This window comes from Thunnus thynnus, chromosome 5 (assembly GCF_963924715.1).
Source record: "Thunnus thynnus chromosome 5, fThuThy2.1, whole genome shotgun sequence".
Lineage (NCBI taxonomy): Eukaryota > Metazoa > Chordata > Actinopteri > Scombriformes > Scombridae > Thunnus > Thunnus thynnus.
Window position 1 is genome coordinate 13,150,343 of NC_089521.1, and position 25,271 is coordinate 13,175,613.

Sequence of the window (25,271 nt, forward strand, 5' to 3'; positions counted from 1 at the left end):
ATAAGGCAGTGTAACATAATCTTAAGACAATAACATAAGTGTATATGTTTCCATTTCAATGACAATGCCCCCATCCATAGGGCACGAGGGGTCACTGAATGGTTTGATGAGTATGAAAATGATATGAATCATATGCCCTGGCCTTCACAGTCACCAGATCTCAACCTATTTGAACATATATGGGAGATTTTGAACCGATGTGTCGACAGCGTTCTGCACCACCATCATCAAAACATCAAATGAGGGAAAATGTTTTGGATGAATGGTGTTCATCTCTCTAGAAGAGTTCAGAGACTTGTAGAATCAATGCCAAGGTGTATTGATGCTGTTCTGGTGGCCCAACTCCTTACTAAGACACTTTATGTTGGCTTTTCCTTTAATTTGTCACCAGTCTGTGTGTACAGCATGTTTGTGTGTGGCTTAAACCTAACATCAGTCAACAATTAGGTATTTATTCATCAACATTGTAATACTTGTAACAGTGATCAAACATTAACATGAACAGGGTCTCTAGTCTTTAGAATATCAGAAAATAATTATTGGCGGTAAATTGATCCATTGACTCAACTTGCCCCAATGTCACTGGCACGTTTTACCCCACTACCTTCATTTTGACAAAACTGTTTCACACAGTGGCTCAGATCCACAGTTATGCTAAGTTTATGACCTTGTTTTGTAGCTTACACTGACTTAAATTAACATGTAATAATGTCCAAAACGTATCTTTTTTAATTAAGATACAAGACAGATAACTTTAGTGACATGATGAATTCACTTAGCATGACAAAAATCTTTTTTTTTGCTCTGTTTTGCTGACCACTCTCTCCATGTGCTTGAGTCCAAGATTGAGTAATGTGAACTGTACTTTCTTAATTTGTGATCACATGATTACTTTTGCTTATGGTTACCTAGATAAAGGGGGTGGCTCATTTTACCCACTAGCTCTATTTACCCCGTTCTCCCCTACTAGTTGTCAAGATATTTCATTCAAAACCACAAATGTCCACCAGATGGTGGCGCTAAAGGAAAAGTCAGGGGGTCACCAATGTCACTGGAATACATCATCTGGGAACCATGCATAGCTGTACAAAATTTCATGCCAATCCATCCAATAGTTGTTGAGATATTGTAGTCTGAACCAAAGTGGTGGATCAACTGATCGACCACCCAGCATAGGTTACTTGCTGCCACTAGCATGGCCAAAAGAGCTCTTTTGATGATACACATGATGTACGTGCGTATTGCTGTGCAGTTGTTGTTAATCTTACAAAAATCACTGACTAAATGCTTTTTAACAGATGCTGTGCTCTGTGACTACATACAGCTGCTGTTTTCAGGCTTAGGAAGGTGTGAACTTGTGTGAACTTGAGTAACACTGACCTCAAGATTTTTTAGACATGATCACATAAGCAGTCAAGCAGACATAAATTCACATCATCACCACATTTGTCTTGACACCGTGACAGGCTCATATTTGTTCTATGATCTTCCCCTCACTGTGTGTGTGTGTGTGTGTGTGTATGTGCAGCCCTGTGTGACACCATAATGAGTTAAGCATAAAACACTGGAACCTGCATTCATTCAAGAGTAGTGACGTCGTCCTCTGAGCGGAGCTTTTGGGAGACTGCTGCAAGTGGAACTCCTTGCGAGGCTGAGCTGTAACCTGAAGCCAAAGAGAAGTGAGAGAGAGACACAGAGGGAGAAACTGAGGGATAAAGCAAGAGAGAGAGGGAGGGAGAGAGAGAGGGAAATGGAGGGAGGGGGAGGGAAGGACTGAAGGGCCGAAAGAAGGTGATGTCAGCTGAGTTCAGAAAGTAAACAGAGTTCCACACTGCAGCATGCTGTCTGCGGGACGGGGACTGCAGCTGGGGCAAACCCACGGGGGCACCCTCACAATCCCCTGGACCAGCACCTTTATCTGTGGGACAGAGGGCTGGCTCCTCTTCATCTCCCTCTTCATCTTCATTTCCTTACCCCAAGGGACATCATGGCCCTACGGTAAGAGACTGGCAAAGACTTTAGCTTCACCGCTCTTCTTTTTCTCCCTCTCTCTATATCTCTATGTTTGGCACAGCCTCCTGGTTTGTGTTCTTTGTTCTCAAAAAGCCGGCATCAGCACTCTCTCCATCCCCTCTTTCCTTCTATTCTTTAATAGCAGAGCAGCATTCAGCCAGACTTTTAAAAGAACACCCACAGTAGACAATGATGTAAAGACCAGCTTTTACAGAGGCAGCAAAGAAAAACAACACTGACAAGTTTGTGCAATCTTTGTCTTTTACAACTCTTAGTATGAGATACAGAGTGAGGGATTGTCCTGTATGGCTTTATTTATTGTGCTATTAAAAAGAAGACTGTGGTCATCATGCTCCTTTCTACTCATTGTTGTTCTGTCAGCAAAATAAAAGTGAGATTGTTTTTCTGCTTTAAAATAATAATAATAAAAAAGCAGTTGGAGGTTGCCACACATTCCTTGAGGTAAAGTGAGGCAGTGCGAGTCCTAATAGGGCTGTTCAGACTTGGCACTCGTTCTCTTTTGTGCGAGAGCGTCTCTTTAAATACTTAAGTGTGTTGTGGGTGAGTTCTCTCAGGGATTGAAATCAGCTCTGCCTGTTTACCCTTGGTGACCACTTGAACTGCGGCAGGAAGACATGAGTCATGTTTGAGTCAATCACGTTGGCTCTGGTAATGTGTACACCGTCTCCAAGACTCTTAACCAAACCTCTGCCCTCTGTCTGATTCCTCTTTGCAAGCGCACGCAGCCAACAGGCAGTAAAATACTGCCTTTTATTTGTAATGGTGGTGATTGTGGCAAAGCGCTGGGAAGAGCACAGCTGGGTCCCTCTAACAGACTTTACCTGCTTATGTTATTGTTAGCTGAGTGTCTTCCAGCGAAGCTTGTTTCATAATTGTGTATAATCTGCTGATGATTGATGCTTTCTATTGAACATTGTGAAATTGTAAAAAGCAGAGCGGAGGTTTTTACATGCAAATCCTGACTTTGAGGACATGTCTGTTTATGTGAGTGTGTACATGCGTGTGCCTGTGGTTATGTCTGTTTCTGCATGTTTTAAGAGTCCCCATCTGAAAGAGACATCAGCAAGGCTTTTTTTGATCAATGTAAGGCTTCCTTTTCACAATTCCCCACCCACCTAAACCCTGAGATATTCTTTTCTTCTGACACGCTTCCCTCTGTCATGTCAATCCTTATAGTGTGTTTAAGTAATGTCCTCAGGGAAGCTGTTGGGAATACTGGGTTGTGGGCAGTAGGAAATAAAGACCAAAGCTAGATGTAAAAAAAAAATCCATATCAGAGTGGAGAAAGGGAAATCTTGGCACAGAGATTCAGTTACAAGAAGAAAAACGTGGCTTCTGATTGAACATTTGGAAAAATAGCGTATCAGACAGAAAGGTTCATTCCAGGTTTATGAGCTAAATGCTGAAAACAAATGTGCACATCTCAGACTCCTGTATGACCTACATATTGGAGTGGTGTGTGTACATACTATTTCAGCAAAGTGGATAATAGAGTGATAGGATACTTCATTGGGTTTGTGGTTTCCTGGCGGAGGGAAGTTTATTTAAAGCAATCTACAGGATGACCACTGGGATCAGTGCTTGGGATCAGGCTACATTCACATACGCAATGCTTACAGAGCTCCCGTGGGACTTTCCTTGTTCCATGATAGCTAAATCACTCCGACCTCAAAATACCAGACAGCTGCTCTGGGCAGTAGGCAAAAGGAATTATACACTTGCACGTGCACACACGTGCACTCTCAGTTGCTATAAAAACAACTATTTTTCCTACATCATGATTAAATAAGCACCATTCTGTCAAGAGGAAACTATTTATTCAGTTGTGGATATAGGCTATAATGTAATCTTACGTTATCTACTTCTGACACAAGTCTTTACTTAATTATGGCAGGGAACAAGTATGACTTAAAAATGTTTTGGCAAGGATTGTGCTAAGCAGCATAATCAATTAATAAAGGGTTGGTTCACCCAAATTACAAATAAGTTTCAGGGAAACATATTTTCTCACTTACCCAGTGTGGTATTAAGTAATTTTATTTGCTTTGGTTTTGAGATAACTGTCTCTGAGATCTCTGCTGACACCCCAATTTAATGGAGGTGAATGGAATTTCTTTTGTGGTGCTCAAAACACTGAAAAATGTCCAGAAGCAATGTCCTGGTTACTGCACACTCAATAAACTTAAAAAAATTGTGTGAACTGACATAAACTAGTTATGAGGACAAACCTGAGATATAACATGTCTAACAGAGGTGACAACCACAACACTGTGCTCTATTTGATAAGCATGTTGAACTCATCCTAAAGTTCTCACTGGTCTATGCTAAAACCCTCTGCATCGTATCATGTAGCTGTCTGGCTTTGTTTGGAGTTAAATATAGCTTACAAGACAAGACAAGACTGAAGTTGATAAGATGCTGTTTCTGAGCAGTGAGCAAGAGAAAGACAAATTAGACACAGATAGCAGTACAGACAGCAGATTTCCATATTTTCTCCTGTGAAGTTAAAAAATGGATTTTAAATAACCGATCTTGCCAGCATTAATTTGGCATCTTGATGACCTATTTTTGTAACTCTGGATATATGTATGTAATATTTTAATGTTTGTACTTTGTTTTGTGTCTCTAGCTATGAGATGTGTTATTTTGTGTGTGCGTATGCCTGCATGGATGTCAATTGGTTGTTGGTCTGGTGTGGGGATGATAGGTTTCTTCTCTGCCCAGGGACTATAAATGGAAATTAGCTAGTAGTTAAATCTGGTACAAAGCATCTTTTCTCTTTGTTTGAGATTAATGCATTTTGCACATGGTCCCTGATATAAATACATTCAATAAACTAAACTAAAACACAGCAAATAAAAAGACAGACACTGACCTTGGGCTTGTTGGGTGAAAATTATACAAAACTGAACAATAATGTGACAATGTTTGTCCTTGACAGAGGTCAGGGTTTGCAGGTTATTGGGGCAACAGGGCAGTAAGCTTAGATGCAGGGTCACAGGACTCATGTGATCCGTGGAGGAAAGTGGCTGAATTTCCGTGACCAGTCCTCTGCCCTTGGTAATAATGATGTCAGTCTCTGGATCCACATCAAAGGTGTGCAGCTGAGCCACAGCACCTAACAACGTGGGCCTTTGAAGCTTCTGAATGGGTGGGAGCACTGTGTGACATATGGAGGTCTCCACCAGGCGACATAATGTCTGTCATGACGCCTGTGATATTGCTAATTTCTTTTCTATGGCTTCTTGACATCCATGTTGAGGAGTACATTTAGGAGCTCAACATCTGGAATGGAAAAAGCAGATACCACTTACATAAGACCAGAAAAGCCAAACAACCCACACAAAAATCCTCACGCTTAGCTGCAGGAATGAAGTGGAAAAAAAACAAAAAACTTTGGTGATCTGCTGTTAAATTGTGTTTCTATGGCTTGGTGCCAGTGTCTTCTCACACAAATAATAGTTATGTTTGAACTAGGGAAATACTGAGAAACCACACATAAATATCAGACAGTTTAAATGGAAAGGGTGCTGAAAAGCTATGAGGCACAACAAGAGAAACAAACTCTGTTATAAAATGAATCTCTTTCTAGTTACTGACAACTCTCTGACAACTGTCAACACTGCCAGTTTGTGATTAAGTAAATATTAGCCAGTGGCACACAGCATACACAGCACCCACTGTCTTGGGTTAAATTCCAGGTATGAGGAACAAAGCGTAATGATAAACAGAATGAAATTTGCATGTTGGTGCTATTTTCTCCACACATTCGCACACATTGTCTCACTAAAATACAATGCAAAGAAATAACATTGCTTTTCATAAACCTAAAGCTCAAACCCTGAAGGCCAACTCACGCATGCACTATAATGCTTGCACAAATGCCCTCTCGCTTGAAGGGCCTAATCTTGCACATGTGCACTTCCACACCTGTTCAGACCCTCCTAAACTGTCGTAAAATCACACATGAAACTGTTACTGTCCAGTCTGTAGTTGCCTGCAGGTGAGGACCTGGAAGCCTCACAGATGTGTTTTTACAAGGCAGCAAGTTTATTGCTGAAATGAATAAATTGTGATTGCCAGGGTGCGCGCCAGAACACAATTATGTAAAAATGATCTCCAGTGTTTGGAATCAGTAAACACTTATTAGAGAAGGGGGATACCAGTCCAGAAAAAGATACATTCCAGCATGCGTCCAGCACCGAGAAGGGTGGGGACCTCAGAGTCACGCTTTGGAGAAAAACACAACAGCCTTATCAGAAAGCCAGAGGTCAATGAACTAAATCTGCACAAGTTGTATAAACACTGAAAACACTGCTGCCTGTGTTTATTAAGCTCAAGGAGGAGCATTAAGAAAACAGCTTGTGGAAATTTGGAAAGGAAACTAATCCCATCACATGTATGTCACTAACTGTCGGAGGTGAGACTGAAGATGAATTTCCAGCCCTGGTTGAGCAAAAAAGTTATTCAGTTGTATTTTTTCTATTCTACAGTCATACACTCACACTCATAATGTCTTCTATGAGTGAACTGAGGGCAGCAGCAACCACAGGGTGTCATTTTTCTGTCAAGGGACAAGACACACAGCAGAGATCTATGTAATGACATTACCAGGTCAGCTCATAAAGTCTTTTGACCCTTTCACATGTATATCCTATAAATCAGGTTTCACAGTCTCTCAGGCCAGTTTACAAACCTCAGTGAGGAAGCGGCAAAGCTGTCCCATGAGGAGAGGAGATGGTGTCAACACTTCCCACTCCCCATGTGGCAGGCATCACACCTTTTAAACACTGTTTTCATCCTGTACTAACAGTCTGCATTTCAGGGTAGCTATTGCCAGTGGTTTAATGGTGAAATTGGCCAGCAACACAGTTCAAAATGGTTTTGGTCCATCCAAAGTCCTTTTGACAATACCCAGCCCCTGATTTATGTAATTTGTAATCATATTACAAATATAATAACGGTCATAGTTGTTTGAAATGTTGTTGGTTCAAACTGTTTTTTAATGTACATCAGGGATGCAGACAAGAGTTAGATGGACTCCTGGTGTGCAGACACTGAACAAAGTCAGGCTACAGTAATCAAACAATTAGCAGACTCAGTACATCACTTGTTCCATTTTTTTTTGGTCAAATGCCAGATTAAAAGCATGGACTGGTGGTGTTATTGTGTCTTTGAAACTGATTTTACAGAAATATATTGTGTAGAATGATAGTATTCCAACCAAACATAGCTTTTTACTTGCTGTGGATGAAAAAGAAAGTCTGTTTCACTGTCAAAATGCATATTGGTACCTTAATCCCAGCCCTTGCACCGTGCCATCTTCGTCCAAACACGCCAGACATTCCCATGCCATGGATGTTTGTGGTTCTCGTACTTGAACAAAACGAAATCCACAAAAATGACAATCTGAACAGAAACTATGAGCTTCTTTTTTTTGTCTCTTGGGATGGATACCAAGTTAAACAAAAGAAGACAATGCAAGAATGCCAGCTTTAATTGAAAAACAAAGTGGAAGGTTTGTATGTTTACATATGTTGCCTCCGCAAGAAACCATTACTGCTGGTTAGTGTGACCACATGGATGTTGCGTAAGGCACTAGTGTGTATGCACGCAATGGTCCAAAACAATTGAGGAACAGTCCTATATATATCGTCCAATAGAGATCTATCACATGCCGTACCAGTGATGCATAGGGAGAGCAGACTGACTCCATAGTGTCACAGACTTGCTGAACACACTTTTGAGGTTAATACACAAATTGAACTGAGCTTGTGTTATGAAAACAATAAATGACCCTAGGAACAGACAGGAATCATTAAACAGCCAGACGACTGCAACAGTGCAAACTCTGTTCTTAGAAAACCTGCATTAAGATTGACTGAGTGGCATTGCACAGCTTCTTCGGTTTTCTCTTGGCCTTGTCAGCCATTATGGCCCATTTATTGGGTTTCGGGCGTTGTCTTTTTCAAATTTTTCCTGAGGACTGAAGGCCCCAGAAAGAAGCTGTAAACTAAGACAAAAGACTGCAAAGATGTCTTTAGTCACAAGCCAAGTATCACTTTAGCCGATGCATGCCTTTTGCCTTTTAAATATTAATTATTTTTGTAATCTCCTATTTTTATTGTATAGTTAAATTTTTTTTAAAGTTTTCCAAGGGCCCTTGTTGTTAGCTTCATCATCGAACTTTGCAGCCTGCAACTGAACGCATCAAGACTGGAACACGCACCTATGCTATGTGTTGGCTGTGTGGCCTCAGTTTAGACTGTCCAGCATTGGATTCAATCTGCTTGGGAAGCACTGAACCAAAGTGCTTAACTGAACCTGCAGCAGTTCGAGGATCACTGAGTCTGCTTCGCCATGCTTAAGGAAGTTCAGCTCATCATCATCCATCCATCACCACGGAAACAGTAGGAAAATAACCATCTGTCATACGTTCTGTCTGAGAGTTGATGCAAAAGAGCTAGATTCTAAATTTTTTTATTGGCTTTAGTTAAACTCTTGGCCCCCTCATTGCACTTTTGACTCATTTTTGATGGCTCTCAATTCCATCTGTTGACAAAAACTTGTTAATTTAATTTAATCCATTCAGTCTTTCATTCATTCATTCATTCATTCTAGTTGTATATATGTGTATATGCTTAGCTGTTCCCTGTTCATCCCTTTCATCCCTATCCCTTGGTAGTTCAATAAATATCTCGATTTATTGCCAAGTCATTGTATTTGTATATTCCTTTACACCAGAGATGGAGGTCCCTGTGGTTCATGACTTTCAGATTTAAGACTGATTCATTTGTTTAATCTGTTTGATTAGTGTGAGTGGATGACATACCTCATTATGTCTTCTACAGTGGAGGACAAATAACTGAGGAGAAGGCCAGCTGGACTGAGATACAATTTATGATATCATTAATGTAGAAGGGCAGCAGGGACGACTCGCAGCATTCCAAGACATCTGTGCTTCTCTTCTCTAGCTGACCGTCTGCAAACAACCACGAAGATATTGATCACTTATGGTTGTTTTTTTTCCATTTGTCGTTCATTTGTGTCTTAAGAGTGTCTACTGGATTATCTCTAGGTTCCAAAAAACATGTGATAAACCTAGTCTGCAACTACGGCTTCACAGATGAAACCAGTATGCAAGTATGTCTGTGTGTTTTTAGGTGGGGGAGTATCAGGAAGAATAAGTCTAGGTTCGTGGGCAGAGAAGTTATGATTGCAGGCCTGGGAGGGAGTATGTACCAAATGTTGCAACAACACCGTGCCAAGTTTAAAGTGCAGCTTCTGTTAGTTCTCATCTGCCACAAGAGAATTTCCACTTGTCTGTTTCAGCTTGTAAATCCACTGTTACATAATAACAACCACACAGGCTCAAAGGTCCTTGAATCGCTGGTTTCTAATCCAATTAAACATTGCATTTATTGGGTAAAAACTTTACAAAGAAGAAGGTTGGCGTTTACATTCACACTCATAAGGCACACTCTCATTAATGATTTGGTTGTTTTTCATGACGTAACTTTACCATTGTGGCATGTTGCGGAGTTGGCAATGTCTGATGTATTATAGTATTCAAACACACAGAGGAGGTAAGAGACTTGTGGTCCACTGAGAGACTTGTGGTCCCCATAAAGAGGAGCTTGCAACCATATGGCAGTGCAGAGCAGCAGCACCGATAAACACACAGGCAGTAAACACACCAGAATCCTTCCACTGCTGCTGCTCAAGCCCTCTGCTGACCAGAACCCATGTCTGCTCGCATTTTCCCACAACTATTGCATCTGACATATTCGCTCTGTGTTTGACTCATCTTCCTTTCTATTTCTGTACTCACAAAGGAATGCTTACATACATGAATGTTTCCTATGTGTTTGTTTAAATTACATCTTTGACCCTGAGGTGTTACCTTCTTTAGATTACAGGTATTTGTACAACCACTGCCCGGGCCCAGAGTGGAACGTTTTGTGCAGAGGCTGTTGTGAGTATGATGTGATCCGCTGTAAGTGCCCCATCCAGGGGACTCCGGTGGGCTATGCTGTGCCCTGCTGCCGCAATGCCATCAACGAGTGTGACCCCTGCATCATCCATCCAGGTACAGTAGACCTTCTGTGAATATCCATATTTAGATATGAGTGTTTCAGTTGACTTGATGCGAGTACTATGATTTGACGCTGCAGTTATCGTTACCTTGAACAGAATAAAAAGTTGGCAGAGTTTTAAAAAGTATAAATCTGTTGTCAGCCCATAAATACGTCCTTGAAATGAAACTTTCTCTAATATCTGTCATGTACTTCATGCAACACCAAGTGCTGTCTAACAGCTGTTAAGCTATTTGCATTGCAGCATGACAAAATGTTCTGAAAACAACTTCTGTATTTGTGTCTGATTTCATTTGTTTCCAGGCCAACCGCACATTGGCTGCTTCTCTTGATTTACTGGCAGAGCCCTCTTGAATTGGCAGCGTACGGGAGTGATCACACTTTACTTTATGAATGAAATGGGAGTAAATCGGTGTATGTTTATAATCAGAGATGAGCATGTCATTTTCTATGTAAGAAACAAAGGCATGACAGTACATGAGGATATAATCGCCTGGGGATGTCTGCACATGTGTTGCAGCTTATGCATCCACACTCTTGTTTTCTGCCTACATGCAGTTCACCTATGGGAGTATGTCATGTTTTCTTCACAGCTTGAACATGCTTATGTTTTTCCTTTATGGGGAAAAACAGCTGTTCAGAATTAAATGGATACCTCTACCTCATGTTTTACTGTAAAACTCTAAAAAATGTACACCAAGCCCAGTGTACAATCATAAATCCCCATGTGTACATCACCAGCCCATTTGCTGTTAAAATTCATACCTGTCCTCAGGTTGGATGTTGCTTTTCACCCCCCCACGGACAGAGCAGCCTCTTAAGTGAAAATCCATCCTCCCAGGAAACCATTTCAGAGGTTTTTCTCCAGATTTCTATTTCAGAGGTCAGCAATATGTTTGCGCATACTGCTGTAGTGAAAGTTGAGCATAATGAGTTTAGCAGAGCTGATTTAAAGGAAATATGGCAAAGGTCTAGTAAAGATGGGTGGCACAGCTCAAGCTCAAGCTCAAGGGAAAGTGTTCACAAAATGATTAGTCCCTTTTGTGTTCTGTCTTGTCAGTCTGACTCCTGCTTTACTGTGATTTTGTTTCCATCTCTCTGATTTTTTGCTCTCCTTCTTTCAGGCTGCAGTATATTTGAGAACTGTAAGCGCTGCAACAATGGAACATGGGGTCCAAGGGATAACTTTTTCGTCAATGGCAAATACTGTGCTGAGTGCCGCCCTGGCTGGTCTGGTGGAGATTGCATGAGTAAGTCTCATCATTCTCTTAATTAGCAGATCCTGCATGTCTTTACTGTAAACAATTTTTTTTTTCTATAAGCGAAATGAATACCATGAACTCTATGCGCTTTCCTTCCCTGCAAATTTATCTTCATTTGGGAAGACTATGCCAGCTTGGAATGCTGCCATATGCCCAGGAGGTTTTCCATGAGGCGCTGAATGACAAAGTCAAAGTAAACATTCAGGAGTAGCATAATACAACGCATCATGTAAAATTTAGACGCCATAGCTTTTGCCAATATGCAAATACTCTGCCACAAGGCAGAACAAGCATACATTTAATTAAAAACAGAAACCTGTAAAGGCTAATGAATGCTTTTGTTGCCCCTGTGTGTATCGTGTTTATGCTTCTTTACGTTGCATACCAGGCCTTTTACAGTGGCTTTGGTATGTCAAATGCAATTACTTTGGGTTGAATGGCAACCAAAACAGCTGAATATGGACCCTCAAAATAATAGTTAAGCTGCAATTAACAGCCTCTGAAATTTATATAGCACTCTAGTTTCTACACAACTTACAAAATGGAATTCTGTCCTGTGTGTTTTTCAGAGTGTGGGGGAGTGATCCGTAAACGACAGGGCCACTTGGTGCTGGAGAGTTATCCCAACAATGCTCGGTGTGAGTGGACCATACAGGTGGACCGTCCCTTTACAATAGATCTCAGGTATGAACAAAAGTCTTCTGCTTAGTTGTTTATTGTTTATTTATCTGCCTGTGCTATCAGGGCAAATTTTGGATATAATATTATTTAGGATACATCAGCAAGGTCATAATGTAGTGTATTTTGCCTATCACAAAGCATGATGGATACAGCTACAAGTTACATTGTTTGTGTTTTCTGTCAGTTGGAATTTCAAACAAGACTCAGAGTTCACAGCCATGTTTGCAGCTTCTTCAAGCTGTACTTATGCACAGTGGCACTTTGATCTAAATGCTAACATTAGCATGCCAAAGTCAGGGAAATCATTTAGTAAAATTTATTACAAATCATTCTGAGGGAGACATGAATAGAAAAGTGAGGGATCACCAAGGCCAGTATGATTCATCCTCTGATGACCATGGATGAACTTTTATGACAATCCACCCAACAGTTGTTGACATATTTCAGTCTGGACCAAAGTGATTGAGCGACAGACTGACATTTCCTTCCTTAGAGCCACGCCGCTAACATTGCTTACAATAACATTAAAAGATTAAAAAGCAAAAAAGTGTCCCAGTTATTCTGAATAATCCACAGACCTCACTGTCAACAGTTTGAATTGGAGCAACTTTCTGCTGAAAAATCCCTAAAAAACTATGGACAAGTCTGTTAGGTTGCATACCAGTTGATATGGATATAATGACCATAGCTTAAATATGTGCCATTAGGAAACTGAAGAATATAGCAAACCTTTGTGTCAATAAGGTTAAAATCACACACTGCCACAGTTTCATCTGGCATTGAACCACCTGTTTTTTTGGGGGGGATTTTCATTGTCCATCTGTAATAGTTATTAATATCTGACCTGCTTAAGTCAAATTTCCACCCGGTTCAGATATTTCTGCAAGATGTATGTCATGGATGGATGGCAAGTTTACAGCAAAGTTTGGAAACCACAACACCCCTTTTTTCTGGAAAGTTATTACATTTCAGTCCCGTGATAACTTCCTATTTCTGTCATTTTCTCCATTACACACACAGCCATTTACAGGCAGGCATTTGTTCAGAGTTTTTACAGAACAAAATCTCCATACAGTTAGATTCAGGCTAAGCGTGCAGTAGCTGACATATGGCAACTGTTTATTGTGGTGCATATAAGACATTTAATGATTCCAAGCCTTTTTTCTGTTATGTGAACTGTGATATGCATAGATTGTGAGGCTGAATTCACTGTGAGACATAGGCATGATTAATATTTCCATGTCATATATTTATGTCCTTATGTCAAATATACACTAAGGGAAAGTTATGTTTATCCCCGAGCACCTTGGGAATTATAAACAGGATTTTCTGTATTTCTTTGTCCTAGCTATGGTAGCTCTTAGTACACTCACATCACAGGCAACATATTTACCGCATTACAACTGGCATTTGTGTGGGAGCTGCTGCAGGCTAACATTTACCATTACTGTATATCTCATTTGAGAATTTGAGAGTATGCCAGTGCCTTGTATAAAGTTTATCAGTCCTTCGTGTCTGTTCCAAGGAGATTACATCTGAAATCACTAAGAAAGGAGACTCCTGTGTGTTTTTCCTAATCCAGCTGGCAGTTGTCTCAATGTCCCAGTCTCACTGCAAAGGAACCAAACAGCTCATGAATTTAGAGCTTTGTAGATTTCTCCGAACAGTTAACATAGTTACTTAAATTCACATTTAAACAGGCCCTAAAGCCACTCCTTCTGGATGACCTGAATGTATTAAAACACACCAAGTTTTGAAAATGCAAAAACATTACCTATAAATTTCGTACCATTAATCACTAAATCTTATTACTGCTACTTGTTTTTGAAATAATGTTGTGCAATCAAAATTTTTATTTGGGATTCATGGATATATTTTACAGACATTTAACAGCCATGGATCAGAAATAACAAGATGCTTATTTAGACTGTGATGGTGATCCTGTTTATCAGAAGTACTTAATGCCAAATGCATAAATTTAATGGCATTTATATGTGCACTTCAATTGTTTAATGGGCACAAAATGAGTGTTTATGGTAAATGATGTATTAAACATAGGGGTGAAAAGGTTCTTAAGACATTCCCAAAGCTTGCTAAAGCCACAAAGCCAAAGATAGGCATCAGTTTTTGGCTTAATGTGTAATGACTGTGTTTTATCTCAAGTATTTCATCTTAGCTCATATGATATCGGTTCAAAGTAGGTGCATAAAGTTATAATGCACCGACTTGTCAAAGTCATGATCTCAGGTGACTCCTTTCCTTTAATCTTTATAGCCGTGAACAATTAAATTCCTAACCCTATTCATCTTTGTTGCACTTATAAAGTCAAAACAAAACATAAATCTAAATGTTTTAACTGCTGTGGTACCCGGTAAAAATGAGACACATATCTCACACACTATTAAGAGCAGTAAGCCATGTAACGGTGAGGGAAATCACCTTCTGCAGCCAGCGGTTAAAGTATTCAGTACCATTATTGCTCATTACTTGTTTTCTGGCTGAAGATTTTAAAGCGTCAGTACCAGGATGCCAGCTGGTGTGGTGCCGCCAGGGAACACAGGTGCTCTTCTAATCCAGGAAAACATGATTATAACAGGAACACAGCAGAACTTCCTTGCCTTGTGTTTGTTTGCCTGCTTTTTTTTTAATACCGGTCTTCCTACCATCAGGTTCATGATGCTGAGTCTGGAGACGCACCATTCTTGTCGTTATGACTACGTGGAAGTCCGAGATGGTGACAGCATCAACTCTCGTGTAATAGGTCGATTCTGTGGGAACAATCGACCTGATCCAATTCAGAGCTCGGGCAACAGTCTACACGTCCTCTTTGTGTCCGATGGTTACAAGAATTTTGATGGTTTCTTTGCCACTTTTCAGGAGAGCTCAGGTAGGTCAAAAGGTCAAATACCACCATCATCTAAGTGAATATTACTACTAATAATACATAGTCCTACTACTATTAATAATAAGAGAGGAATACATGAAGAACAACACCTGATAAAGTACATGTGATAATGGTACAAGTGCAAGGAAATGCACTAACCATCCCCCCCTTACCCTGACCTAAACCTAATTTCAGCCTTAAACCTAAAATAAGACTTTAGTCCTATGACTACCCCCCACCTTCAAAAAAGGAGAGAGTCTGTCCTTTCTTTATGGACACTAAATAAAAAGTAACTTTAAAAGTCATACTCAATGGACAAAGCTGCTCTTTGGAGTCATGGACCACAACAAAAGCAAACAAGAAAGAATTCTTCAAGACACAGTTGGAGTCCTAAGTGTAAGAAAAAACCTTAAATGGTGCATGACTGACACCTATGTGATTTGGCAAAGGACTTAGTCAGGGTGTTGAGCCTGCTAACAGCCTGTTGAGAAAGTATCAAACCAAATTGTCCCAGAAATATCCTCATTCACAAGGTCTAAAGCTCAAAAATAGACACACACATACAAGTAAGTTCCAAGCTGCAAAGCCAGATCTAATAAAAGTAAACACAGGCTTTCTGTTTAGAAAAGCCTACACACATTTATAAATGGAAAGTGAAAATGACATTGAAATAGTGCCGGCTGTTACTATAAACCCCTTGATGTAGCTTGGTGTTTCTTTTTGTGCACATAATATATCTCTACTCTGTTAATGAATACAATATTTATTTTTGTTCCCTTTTGTTGTATTTGTCTGCGTACAGCTTGCAGCTCCTCCCCTTGCCTGCATGATGGGACTTGTATCCTGGACAGTTCTTACACTTACCATTGTGCCTGTCTGGCTGGATACACAGGAAAGAGGTGTGAAAGTGGTGAGTCTGTAGCATAACGGAATTCCCCACAGTATGGTCATGCTTGTAAAAATGCTGATATTTGAAAAGAAAAGTGGAGAAACAAGAAAATCAGCATAAACCAGTCTTTGCGGCATGCTGTAGGCATGACTTGAATTTTCTATCTCATGAGGCATTTGAAAGACATGTGCATACTGTATTTAGGCTTATGGAATCCCAGAATTATTTGAGTACTTTAGATCGGAAATCCGACACACCTAGTTACAGAAAATTTATCAGGAATTGACTTGTTTTTTCTTCTGCCATTGTTGTTGCCCAGAGAGAGGCAGTGATTCACTGTCACAAGGGAGACGTCTGTGGTTTGGACTGGGTTCAGGCCAGCTGCCTTCCCTTTCTGTGTCAGTCCCATATATGGTTTTGGCCAATTAGATTTTTAAGAAATATAAAATAAGCTTTAACAGATGTATTGCAAATACAACTGGTCACCTAATTTATATGTCTGCATGAATTAAGGAGCATTGAATCAACTAATGCATGAACCCATATTGCTGCAGATAGGCTGAGTGGCAAAGAAACAGACTGATGTAATTTGGGACAAACTGAAAGGAAAACAATCAGATAAAAGTATCAAGAATGAGGAGAAGAAAAGTAGACTGTATTTCTTAGGGTTTGGTAATTTGGTATAGTTTCTGAAGATACACACTCTTTGTCCTTTTCACCAACACTGTGGCAGAGCTCCACTTGGTCATGTGGACTAGTGTTCACTCAGGGTGTGGTTCATCATTTTGGCCCTATTAGGCCTTTTATTTATGGGTGTCTGGACCCTAACTTGTGTTTTTGTACCTAATAAACCTCCCTTAAGAACCTGCAAAAACAGAGTTCCTGAATCCCGCTAGCTTTTTTCTTGCAGTGTGGTTTTCAGGGGTTAAGTTTGAGTCTATAAAACTAATGGTGAAACAATTCTACTTCTATAACATGAGCCAGCTTTTCCATTGGAGGAGACACCTGTAAAAAACAGGCAGGCGTTTCATTTCACACAGTGTGCATTCATCTGTACTCCCAAGAGGACTCCTCAGCTGTTAATTTTAATGAAAGAGAGCTGGAATAACGCTAATGTCTGACATTTTGTAGAGGAAATGTCGTCTACACTTCTGTCCTGGAGTCATATGGAGAATTTTAAGTTTGAATCTGACATCAGACATATTTTATCTCCAATAATCAACCTGTCATATCCTATAAGGCTGAGTTAAAACTCATTCTGTATGAGAGAATCTGACATGCTATCATAGAAACCCCAGATAGGAAATAATTTCTCTTCCTTTTCTTTTCACTCTCTGGTACAGTTTAATATATTCTTGAGTCTGGATCTGTTTTGGAGTGTTAAACATAGTTTCCAAGGCATTAACGAAAGGAATGATGATTTACTTACAGTGTGCATCGTTATGTTAGCATTCCACCCTAATAACTCCAGACTCATCCCATCATGTCTCTGGAAGATGGATCATTTTAGCAAAATACAGCAATGCCCACAGCACCTCAGGGTGTTCATCTTTTTTTTAAAAAAAATCAACAAACTATTCAAAGGAGGTCAACTACAGTTTAGTTTTCCACTTTTGGTTAGCCAACAACATTCTCCATCCCCCAGGGGACTGACGGTTGGAAATGCCGTAAGGCAAAAACTCCCAGATTATAGGGAGGGTTCCTTGGTTTGGAGCAATAAAACCACAGTCAGTGCATTTCATGAATCTGACCCATCTTAAAGTCAACAGAACAGCAAACCTCCTGAGAGATCATCTCACAGAGAGTGCTGTAATGGTATGATAGCTGTAGTACTAACATGTGTGTTTGAGTTTTTGTGGACTCACTTGTGGGTGGTGCAGGCCTGCGCTGCAACATTTGTGTGCTCATTTGAAAATTACAGAGGAAAGAAATGGATACTTTATTCACAAAGAAACAGCACATCACACATTGTGAGAGGACTTACACAATTATTTCCATATTTATGGTATGGATAGTAGGTTGTCATATAAAGGAGTTACATACAGTATACCAAAATGACATTACCAATCTCTACTACCTCACTTCATAAAATCCACTTTTACAACACTGGAAAAATTAACAGTTTGACTAAAACCCTTTTATTGCATCTATTTCTTCCTCATTTACTAGACATTGTGTTAAAGCCTTACTGTGAACTGTTCACACTTTACCACAATGAGTGAAATAATTCATTAATGAGCCTCTAAGGTAGTGGGCTATTAAAGCTCTGGACATTCTTAAATTAAGAGTAATGAGTCTGAGAGCTGAGACTTTGTTTTTTGTGGACTACCTGTCTGACCTGCCAACACCAGACGGCACTGAAGTTCTATTTGTGTGGTCTTTTACAGCAGGAAGGTGCAATGAACTGATGTTTGAGGAATGCTGTAGATGCTCCCTAAACACATCTTCATTTTTGATGAGCCAGCATTTAGTTAAGAAAAGTAGCATAAGACAACATGTGTTCATAAATAAACTGTGCATACCTGTATTTCCACTCAGTGGTGGGATGCCGCAGGCCTCCGGTGCCCACCCATGGATCCACAGAGGGTGTGTTTCATCACTCGGGTGCACGCATCACTTTCCGTTGTGACTCTGGCTTTAAGCTGCGGGGACATCGAACTGCCATCTGCCTGACTGATGGCACATGGAGTGCGCCTGCCCCACAGTGTGGTAAGACAATGATGTGACTTGTTTTCCCTGCCAAATAATTACAATTTTTATTCAGGGAAAACTATGTATATTATTGGCTTGTCTCTGAATGCCTAACATATTGCCCAGAGATGATGAAGATTGTGGAAAACACTTATTTGCAGCTTCTATAAGTCTTTTTGCTGTCTCCAGTGCCAGTGGAAAGAGTCTGTCCTCTACCAGCCAAGCCAACACATGGTGACCACATCTTGGTTTATGGACCCAACGATGTGCTCATTGCTCTACAGTACCTATGCTACCACCCCTATGAGCTCAGTGGGGGCTCCCAGAGAACCTGTCTGCCTAACAACACCTGGAGTGGGACTCCTCCTGTTTGTACCAAAGGTCAGACAAAGTGTGTTAAATAATTGGGATTAGAGCTAAAATGGATGATGCAGTCATGAGGAAATAGCGTGAGGGATGTAGAGTTCATTTTGCTTTATTTTTTACCAGAATAACAGTCTAAATGAATCAGAAAAAATGAGTCAGTGTCTAGAGCCACCCGGCATGACGAAACAACTTAAAACAAAAACATTTGCAATCAAGTGCTAACTGACGATTGAGTAACAATCTTTGTAAATGTTTTTTTTTATCCACAGTGAATAACACACTCACTGAAGCAGATAAGGACAAATACAAGGCAAAAGAGGAAGAAAAAGAAACAGAAATATACACTGACAAAGATATCAGCAAAACTAAAGAGAAAGGTCAAGTGAACACAACTGGAGAAAAAGAAAGTGTTAGAGGGAAAGATATAAACACTGGCCACGGGAATACAACAGCTGTCAACAGAGAAGATAAATATAATGGTACTGTTCCAGAGAAAACTGTGGCTGAGGATACGAATGATGGAAAGCCAGAGGAAAGAAATACTGGGTCAGAAAAATCTACTGAAGGTAGCAAAGATAAAGTGGATACCAAAGACCCAGACAACAGCCTCAACACGGTTGAAAAGAAAGAACCTGAGGTCGTAATGCCCCCTGAGAAAAAAAAAGGCAGCACAGACACGAACTTGGAGACAGGAAAGACAGATATCACAGAAATAGTGGTGATAAAAGACAAAGGACAAGAAGAGAAGGAGAGGAAAGAGGAGCAGGTGAATGGAAAAAAAGATCCAGGCAAAGTCGGCCCCAATGACACCAAATTCCCGACGGTTATATCTGAGGGAGGAAACACAGTGGAGATATTTGAACTGGAAATGACAAAGAATAACACATTTACATATGATGTCAATGACATGAAGAAAGAAAACAATACAATAGGTTCCCCAGAGCCGGGGAGGAAAATCATTCCCACCAGAGTCAATATTACACAGTATACCATGTACAGAGCAGGAGGTGAGGAAAGTGGGAAACCAAAGGAAAAACCAACAATTAAAGAGGGCAGCACAGAGAAGAATTCTGCTGAGAAAACAAAGGAGGAATTGGATAAGGAAAGGGAGGAGAAAGAAAAAGAAAAAGAGAGAGAAGTCAACCAAAGCTTCACCGGTAAGAGATTCATTTAAATAAATCATATTTCACATTTTCTTTGGCCTTCACTTTCCCCTCATATATTAACTGTTACACTCCTCCAGAGAAGAGTTGCCCGCCTCTACCTCGCCTCTACCATGGCTATCAACAGCTGGTGCCAGGGGTAGAGACTGAGACAGTGGAGTTCATGTGTAACCACTCCTATGCTCTCAGTGGTGACGCCCGACGTAGCTGCCAGCCAAATGGTACCTGGAGTGGCAAACAACCCCACTGTGTTAGAGGTACTGTCATCTGTTTTTTAAATTTGCTTATTTACTGATGGTCAGTAAATAAAAGTATACATTTCTGTAGCCATGTGCAGCATTTTTTTTCTGATTGCTGCAATGATGAATAGGTTGGCCTGCCACCTTATGACGAGGTCCTTTCTAAAGGGTTCATAAGTCCTAACATGCGGTACTGCAGACTCAGAATTAAATTAGAAAGAGAGTAAGTAATTAATAAAGGGTCATGGGTTCCAAACTTTATAACATGTCATCAAGCTAGTAGCTTTAAGTGCTAGTAAATAAAGGTATGTAATGGGTTAATAGTAAGTAATGGGTTTTTCCAGTATAAAGATCAAACAAATCTGCAACTGTAAATTCAAAATGAGACAAACCAGGTTGTTTTTTTGTTTTATTTTACTTTCCATCTTGCATTTTAGTAAAAACATTGATCAACATTTTAGGTAACAAAAGGTTGTTGGAGGAAAATCCATCTGCATCTCTAAAGCTCTAAAGCACACATTTGAACACTTTTTCATATGTATTAAACAAACAAAATACAATGTGTTTAGCAGTGAGTTTTAGAGGTGCAGGTAGGTGGATTTTGTTTCTTTTGGACAGAGTCAGATATACTGTATGTTTCACCATATTTCCAGTCTTTGTGCTAAGCTAAGCTAACTGACTGCTGGCAGACATTAGAATCAATCTTCTCATCTAACTCTCAGCAAGAGAGTGAGTAAGCGTATTTCCCACAACGCTGAACTATTAACACTTACAGCCCAGTCATTGGTCCAGTTACATTAGTGCTATACAAATCACAGCAGCTGGCTCACAGCAGATGTTAATGGGACTTTGGTGTGTGTATTTTATGTGTTATGTGTGTCTGTGTGTGTATTTGCAGCCTGTCGGGAGCCCAAAGTTTCAGAATTGGTTAGACAGAGAATTCTTCCACCTCAGACACCATCCAGGTATGTTTATCAATGCATTATCCAATATAACAAATATGATTGTTAGCATTAAAAGCTTGACATCCATTAGTATACTATACTATATATACTGGTATGGCGCATACCAAACTTAACATCCATTATTATACTATACTATATATACTGGTATGGTGCATATCAAACTTAACTGAGGAGAAAGATAGAAAAGAAGCAATAGCTCTCATGTCATACAGTCAGACATTTTTTCTAAAATCATACCCTTGGCCTCTTCTCCCTTCAGAAAGACACCTGTGCACAAGCTCTATTCCTCTGGGCTGGGCCGAAAGCTCCAGTCTGACGGTCCCACTAGTAGCCCTCCAGTGCTTTCCCAGTTGCCCCAGGGCTTCCATCACCTTTACACACATATAGAGTATGAGTGTGCTTCTCCTTTCTACCAACACTCTGGCAGTTCTCGCCGTACTTGCTTGAAGACTGGGAAATGGAGTGGGCGTCATGTCTCCTGTTCACCAGGTGAGGGCAGCAGAGGACCACTAGTTATCTATACCACTCTAACGCTTCACTACTGGAAATAACCTTCACTGTCACACAGGAAAAATACACTGACACCGAGTTGAATAAGTCCACTATGGACAACTGCTGCACTTTCTAAAAGTATAGTGGTTGCCTCTAATTGATGACATTGAGCAATACCTTGGGCTTCTTCAACCATCTCTTAGGCATTCTTGTCACCTCTAGGGCCCTCATTACTAGTCAGTGAGCATTCCCTAAGCTACTAAGTAGAGACGCCAAAAGCTAACAACTGTGATATATGCATTGAGAGTTTAAAACACCAGCATCTTTGATTAAAATGACTTGTAAACAACTCATGTAAAAAAAGTTAGATCACATAAAGGCTCTGGTATACATAACAGTCATTCATGCATTGCAAAGATTCAGTAACAGGTTGAGTTTAGTTGGAAGTCAGACCAGCCCCCACAGTAGCGGAGCACGTGTCCATTTTGCTACTGATGATTTGGCTTTAACTCTTGCAAAGTTGAGACAGTTTGGTCATCTTCATCCAGTATATTCAGAAGATGGGACAGTCTTGTTGCACTGTAGATGCATTCCCACCTAACCTTCCTGTTAATATCAAATTGTTGTAAACTTTCCATTCATTGATAATGCTGAAATAATGTCCTAGGTTGTTTTGAGTAAAATATAAGCTACACAATTCTGATACCATAATATAAATGGTTTCCCTTCTTCCTTTTTTGACATAGAGTTGTACTCTTTCAGGCTTTCACGTCCACATTTAATCACTCAAGGAAAGAGACTTTGATGAGAGTTCTTCATGTTCTTCATTACACCCTCCAGGCCTCCTTCTCTGTGCAGTGTTGAAGAGAGGCACACTGGGTCAGGTGTTTTAATCAGTATTTGTAGCAATTGCACAATGGACTGCTCTTTATGGCTCTGTGAGCAACTTTAATAAAATAGCTCTGCACACATCTGTAACAATGTCAACAAACACTGGAAGTAGATTATTTTATTTTAGGGAGCTGATCAAAGTATTGTGGAACAAAAGAGCAAACTCAGCTCAAAAGTCTAAAAACTTATGCCTGAAGTCTTTGTCTTAAGTTTGTTCATTTATTCCTTGGCTGATCATAAAGGGTATGTTTGAATGAATCCCCTGGAGTGCACTGAACATTTTGTAGGGGTAAGTGGAATAGATATACATCTATGTTCAGAGACTATTGTTTTCATTTAAAAGATTCAATACTCTAAGGCTCCTTTCATGAGTCAGAGACTCATATTTCACATGTCTGTGTGACTTTTAAGTGATTCATTTGTTGCCTCATCTATGGCACTACTTTACATTTTGACAAACAGTCTTCAAAATAGCAGTCTTCTGAGCATGTGTAAAATAAAAGCCTTCAGAAGGGAAACACAATTTAACGAAGGTCCCACAGCGCTGTGTTGACACAGCCTCAATGTAAGTCTAATTTCTTCCTGTCTTCCTTTTCCCCCTCCCTTCCCCTTGATCATGGTCTTTCCCTCTTCGCCCTCTCATCTTGTCACCTCCTCTTTGGCAGTGTGTGGGAAGCATCCGACCTTTGACCCAAAGAGGCCAGCAGAGACTCACTGGCCTTGGCTGGCAGCCATCTACCGCCGCTCCACCAATGGAGTTGCGACCAAGGTGACCAAGGCAGACAGCCAGGCAGGGTCTCTGAAGGAGGATGGCGGAGCAGGAACTGGCAACCCAAATCAGGCCTCTGACTGGCAGCTGGTGTGCAGTGGGGCTCTGGTGAACCAAAGGAGTATAGTGGTTGCAGCCCACTGTGTGACAGACCTGGGGAAGGTGTATCCTCTAGATGCAGCCAAGATCAAGGTGGTGGTGGGGAAGCATTATCGTGATGATCAAAGGGAAAATAAAGGTCTTCAACACCTGAGGGTAAGCTATTGGAGATCTCCTTTATATTCTCCATTTTAGTTTAGTGATTAACGCTGAGCTTCTTGTTTTGTTTTTACAATTATATTCCCCATAGTATCCATTCTGTGTAACACATTGAATCTTTAAACGATTAGCTTTCCCCCATCTCTTTTATGTTTCTTCTAATGATCCTTTTCAACAAAACTTGCACAATAAGTTTGTCTTTTTCTCCTTAAGGTGGCCTCCATTGCAGTTCATCCAAACTATGACCCCCATATTCTTGACTCGGACATTGCTGTCGTCAAGTTACTAGACAAAGCAAGGATTGGGGAGAAAGTGCTTCCACTCTGCCTTTTAGACAACCAGGGAGAAGAGGTGACCTCTGGGCAAGGACTTGTGACAGGCTGGTCTCCACTGCCCGATTCAAGTTTAGGTGCTGATGAGAGGGCAAGGGTTGGGCTTGTTGAACTTGCTGATGTAGTCCCATGTGAGCGGCAGTATGCTCGTAATGGCGTGCCGGTCAGCGTCACAGAAAATATGCTCTGTGCTAGCCAGAAGCCTGACTATGGACCCTCTAACATATGTCCCTCTGACACTGGGGGAATCCTTGTCCTCCCTGCCCTCTCTGAGAACAACCAGATGCCTTCTCTCACTTTTACACAGGTGCAGGGGGAGAGCAAAGGGCTGTGGAGACTTTTGGGACTGGTGAGCTTTGGCTATGACCAAGGGGAGTGTGATCCAGACCTCTACACGGTCTACACACATGTAGCTAACTTCAAAAACTGGATAGAGAGTAATATGAAATAAAAATCCTACTGTATGACTCACCCTATTCCCACAGTGCTTCTAAAATATTTAAATGCCTTTATATTCTACTGTCCTCTCCCTTATGTTTGTCTGCTTTTCAGTCTATTCATCCTCTCTAATCTTATCTTTTTTTCTCATGCACAAGGGCATTTTCTTACTAACTGCAGAAGCAACACTGGACAACACAGTGCTCTAACTGAAGGGGGTGCTAACACATTACATGTGTCGGACCTCAACCTTACATCATTCAGTGTTCAGGTCCCTCAACCTGAGGTTACAGACTTGAAAATGACCAGAAAACCATTCAAAGTCTCTGGCTGTTAATGGTTTTGTAATGGTATTGTACTCATTGCTATGTATATATGTTGTAATGTACTGAATTATTCTATCAATTCATATGATGCAAGAGATGTATATATTGTATTGAAAGACAGAAAAAATCATGACGTTTTTAATTAAAGGAAATGTGGGTGTGGTAAAGCTTGTCAATGTGATTATTATTCGTCACAGTGTAAAACTCAGTCAGTATATTTCTACGTGAATCCATACTTACAGTACAGAATTAAATTAAACATTAAATTGAGATGGTATGAGACGAAACACCTTCTGCTTGCTCTGTGAAGCACACAGTCAGTTTTGTGCTGTGAAGCAAATGAATCCAGGTCAGAGCAGCATCATTTTCACAACCATAAACGGAGCATGTTATTCACAGATCAATTCCCTCCTCTGTGCTCAAATTAAATCAATTACTTCCATTCTGACCCTCCTCCATTATTCAGAAGAGAGTTTACATAGATGGAGGAGAAGC

At 40.5% G+C, this 25,271-nt stretch overlaps 1 protein-coding gene across 1 annotated transcript; it reads left to right on the forward strand.

Annotated features, from left to right (window-relative positions):
* Window positions 1-1,772: 1,772 nt before the first annotated feature.
* Window positions 1,773-24,943, forward strand: pamr1b (peptidase domain containing associated with muscle regeneration 1b). The gene is made up of 14 exons (XM_067589340.1): window positions 1,773-1,998; window positions 9,947-10,123; window positions 11,255-11,380; window positions 11,962-12,076; window positions 14,743-14,960; window positions 15,760-15,867; window positions 18,385-18,555; window positions 18,727-18,918; window positions 19,173-20,060; window positions 20,147-20,323; window positions 21,204-21,270; window positions 21,530-21,759; window positions 23,319-23,677; window positions 23,894-24,943. Exons 1-14 carry the CDS (start codon window positions 1,839-1,841, stop codon window positions 24,461-24,463), a joined length of 3,558 nt encoding a protein of 1,185 aa, XP_067445441.1. The 5' UTR covers window positions 1,773-1,838; the 3' UTR covers window positions 24,464-24,943.
* Window positions 24,944-25,271: the final 328 nt, after the last annotated feature.

What these genes read in the sequence shown, in the direction of transcription:
- pamr1b (XM_067589340.1), top strand. Translation starts at nt 1,839, where the DNA reads ATGCTGTCTGCGGGACGGGGACTGCAGCTGGGGCAAACCCACGGGGGC. An exon ending in TGCGCCTGCCCCACAGTGTG is followed by an intron (nt 18,556 to 18,726) that starts GTAAGACAATGA and finishes TGCTGTCTCCAG; the next exon opens with TGCCAGTGGAAAGAGTCTGT. An exon ending in AAGGTCTTCAACACCTGAGG is followed by an intron (nt 23,678 to 23,893) that starts GTAAGCTATTGG and finishes TTTCTCCTTAAG; the next exon opens with GTGGCCTCCATTGCAGTTCA.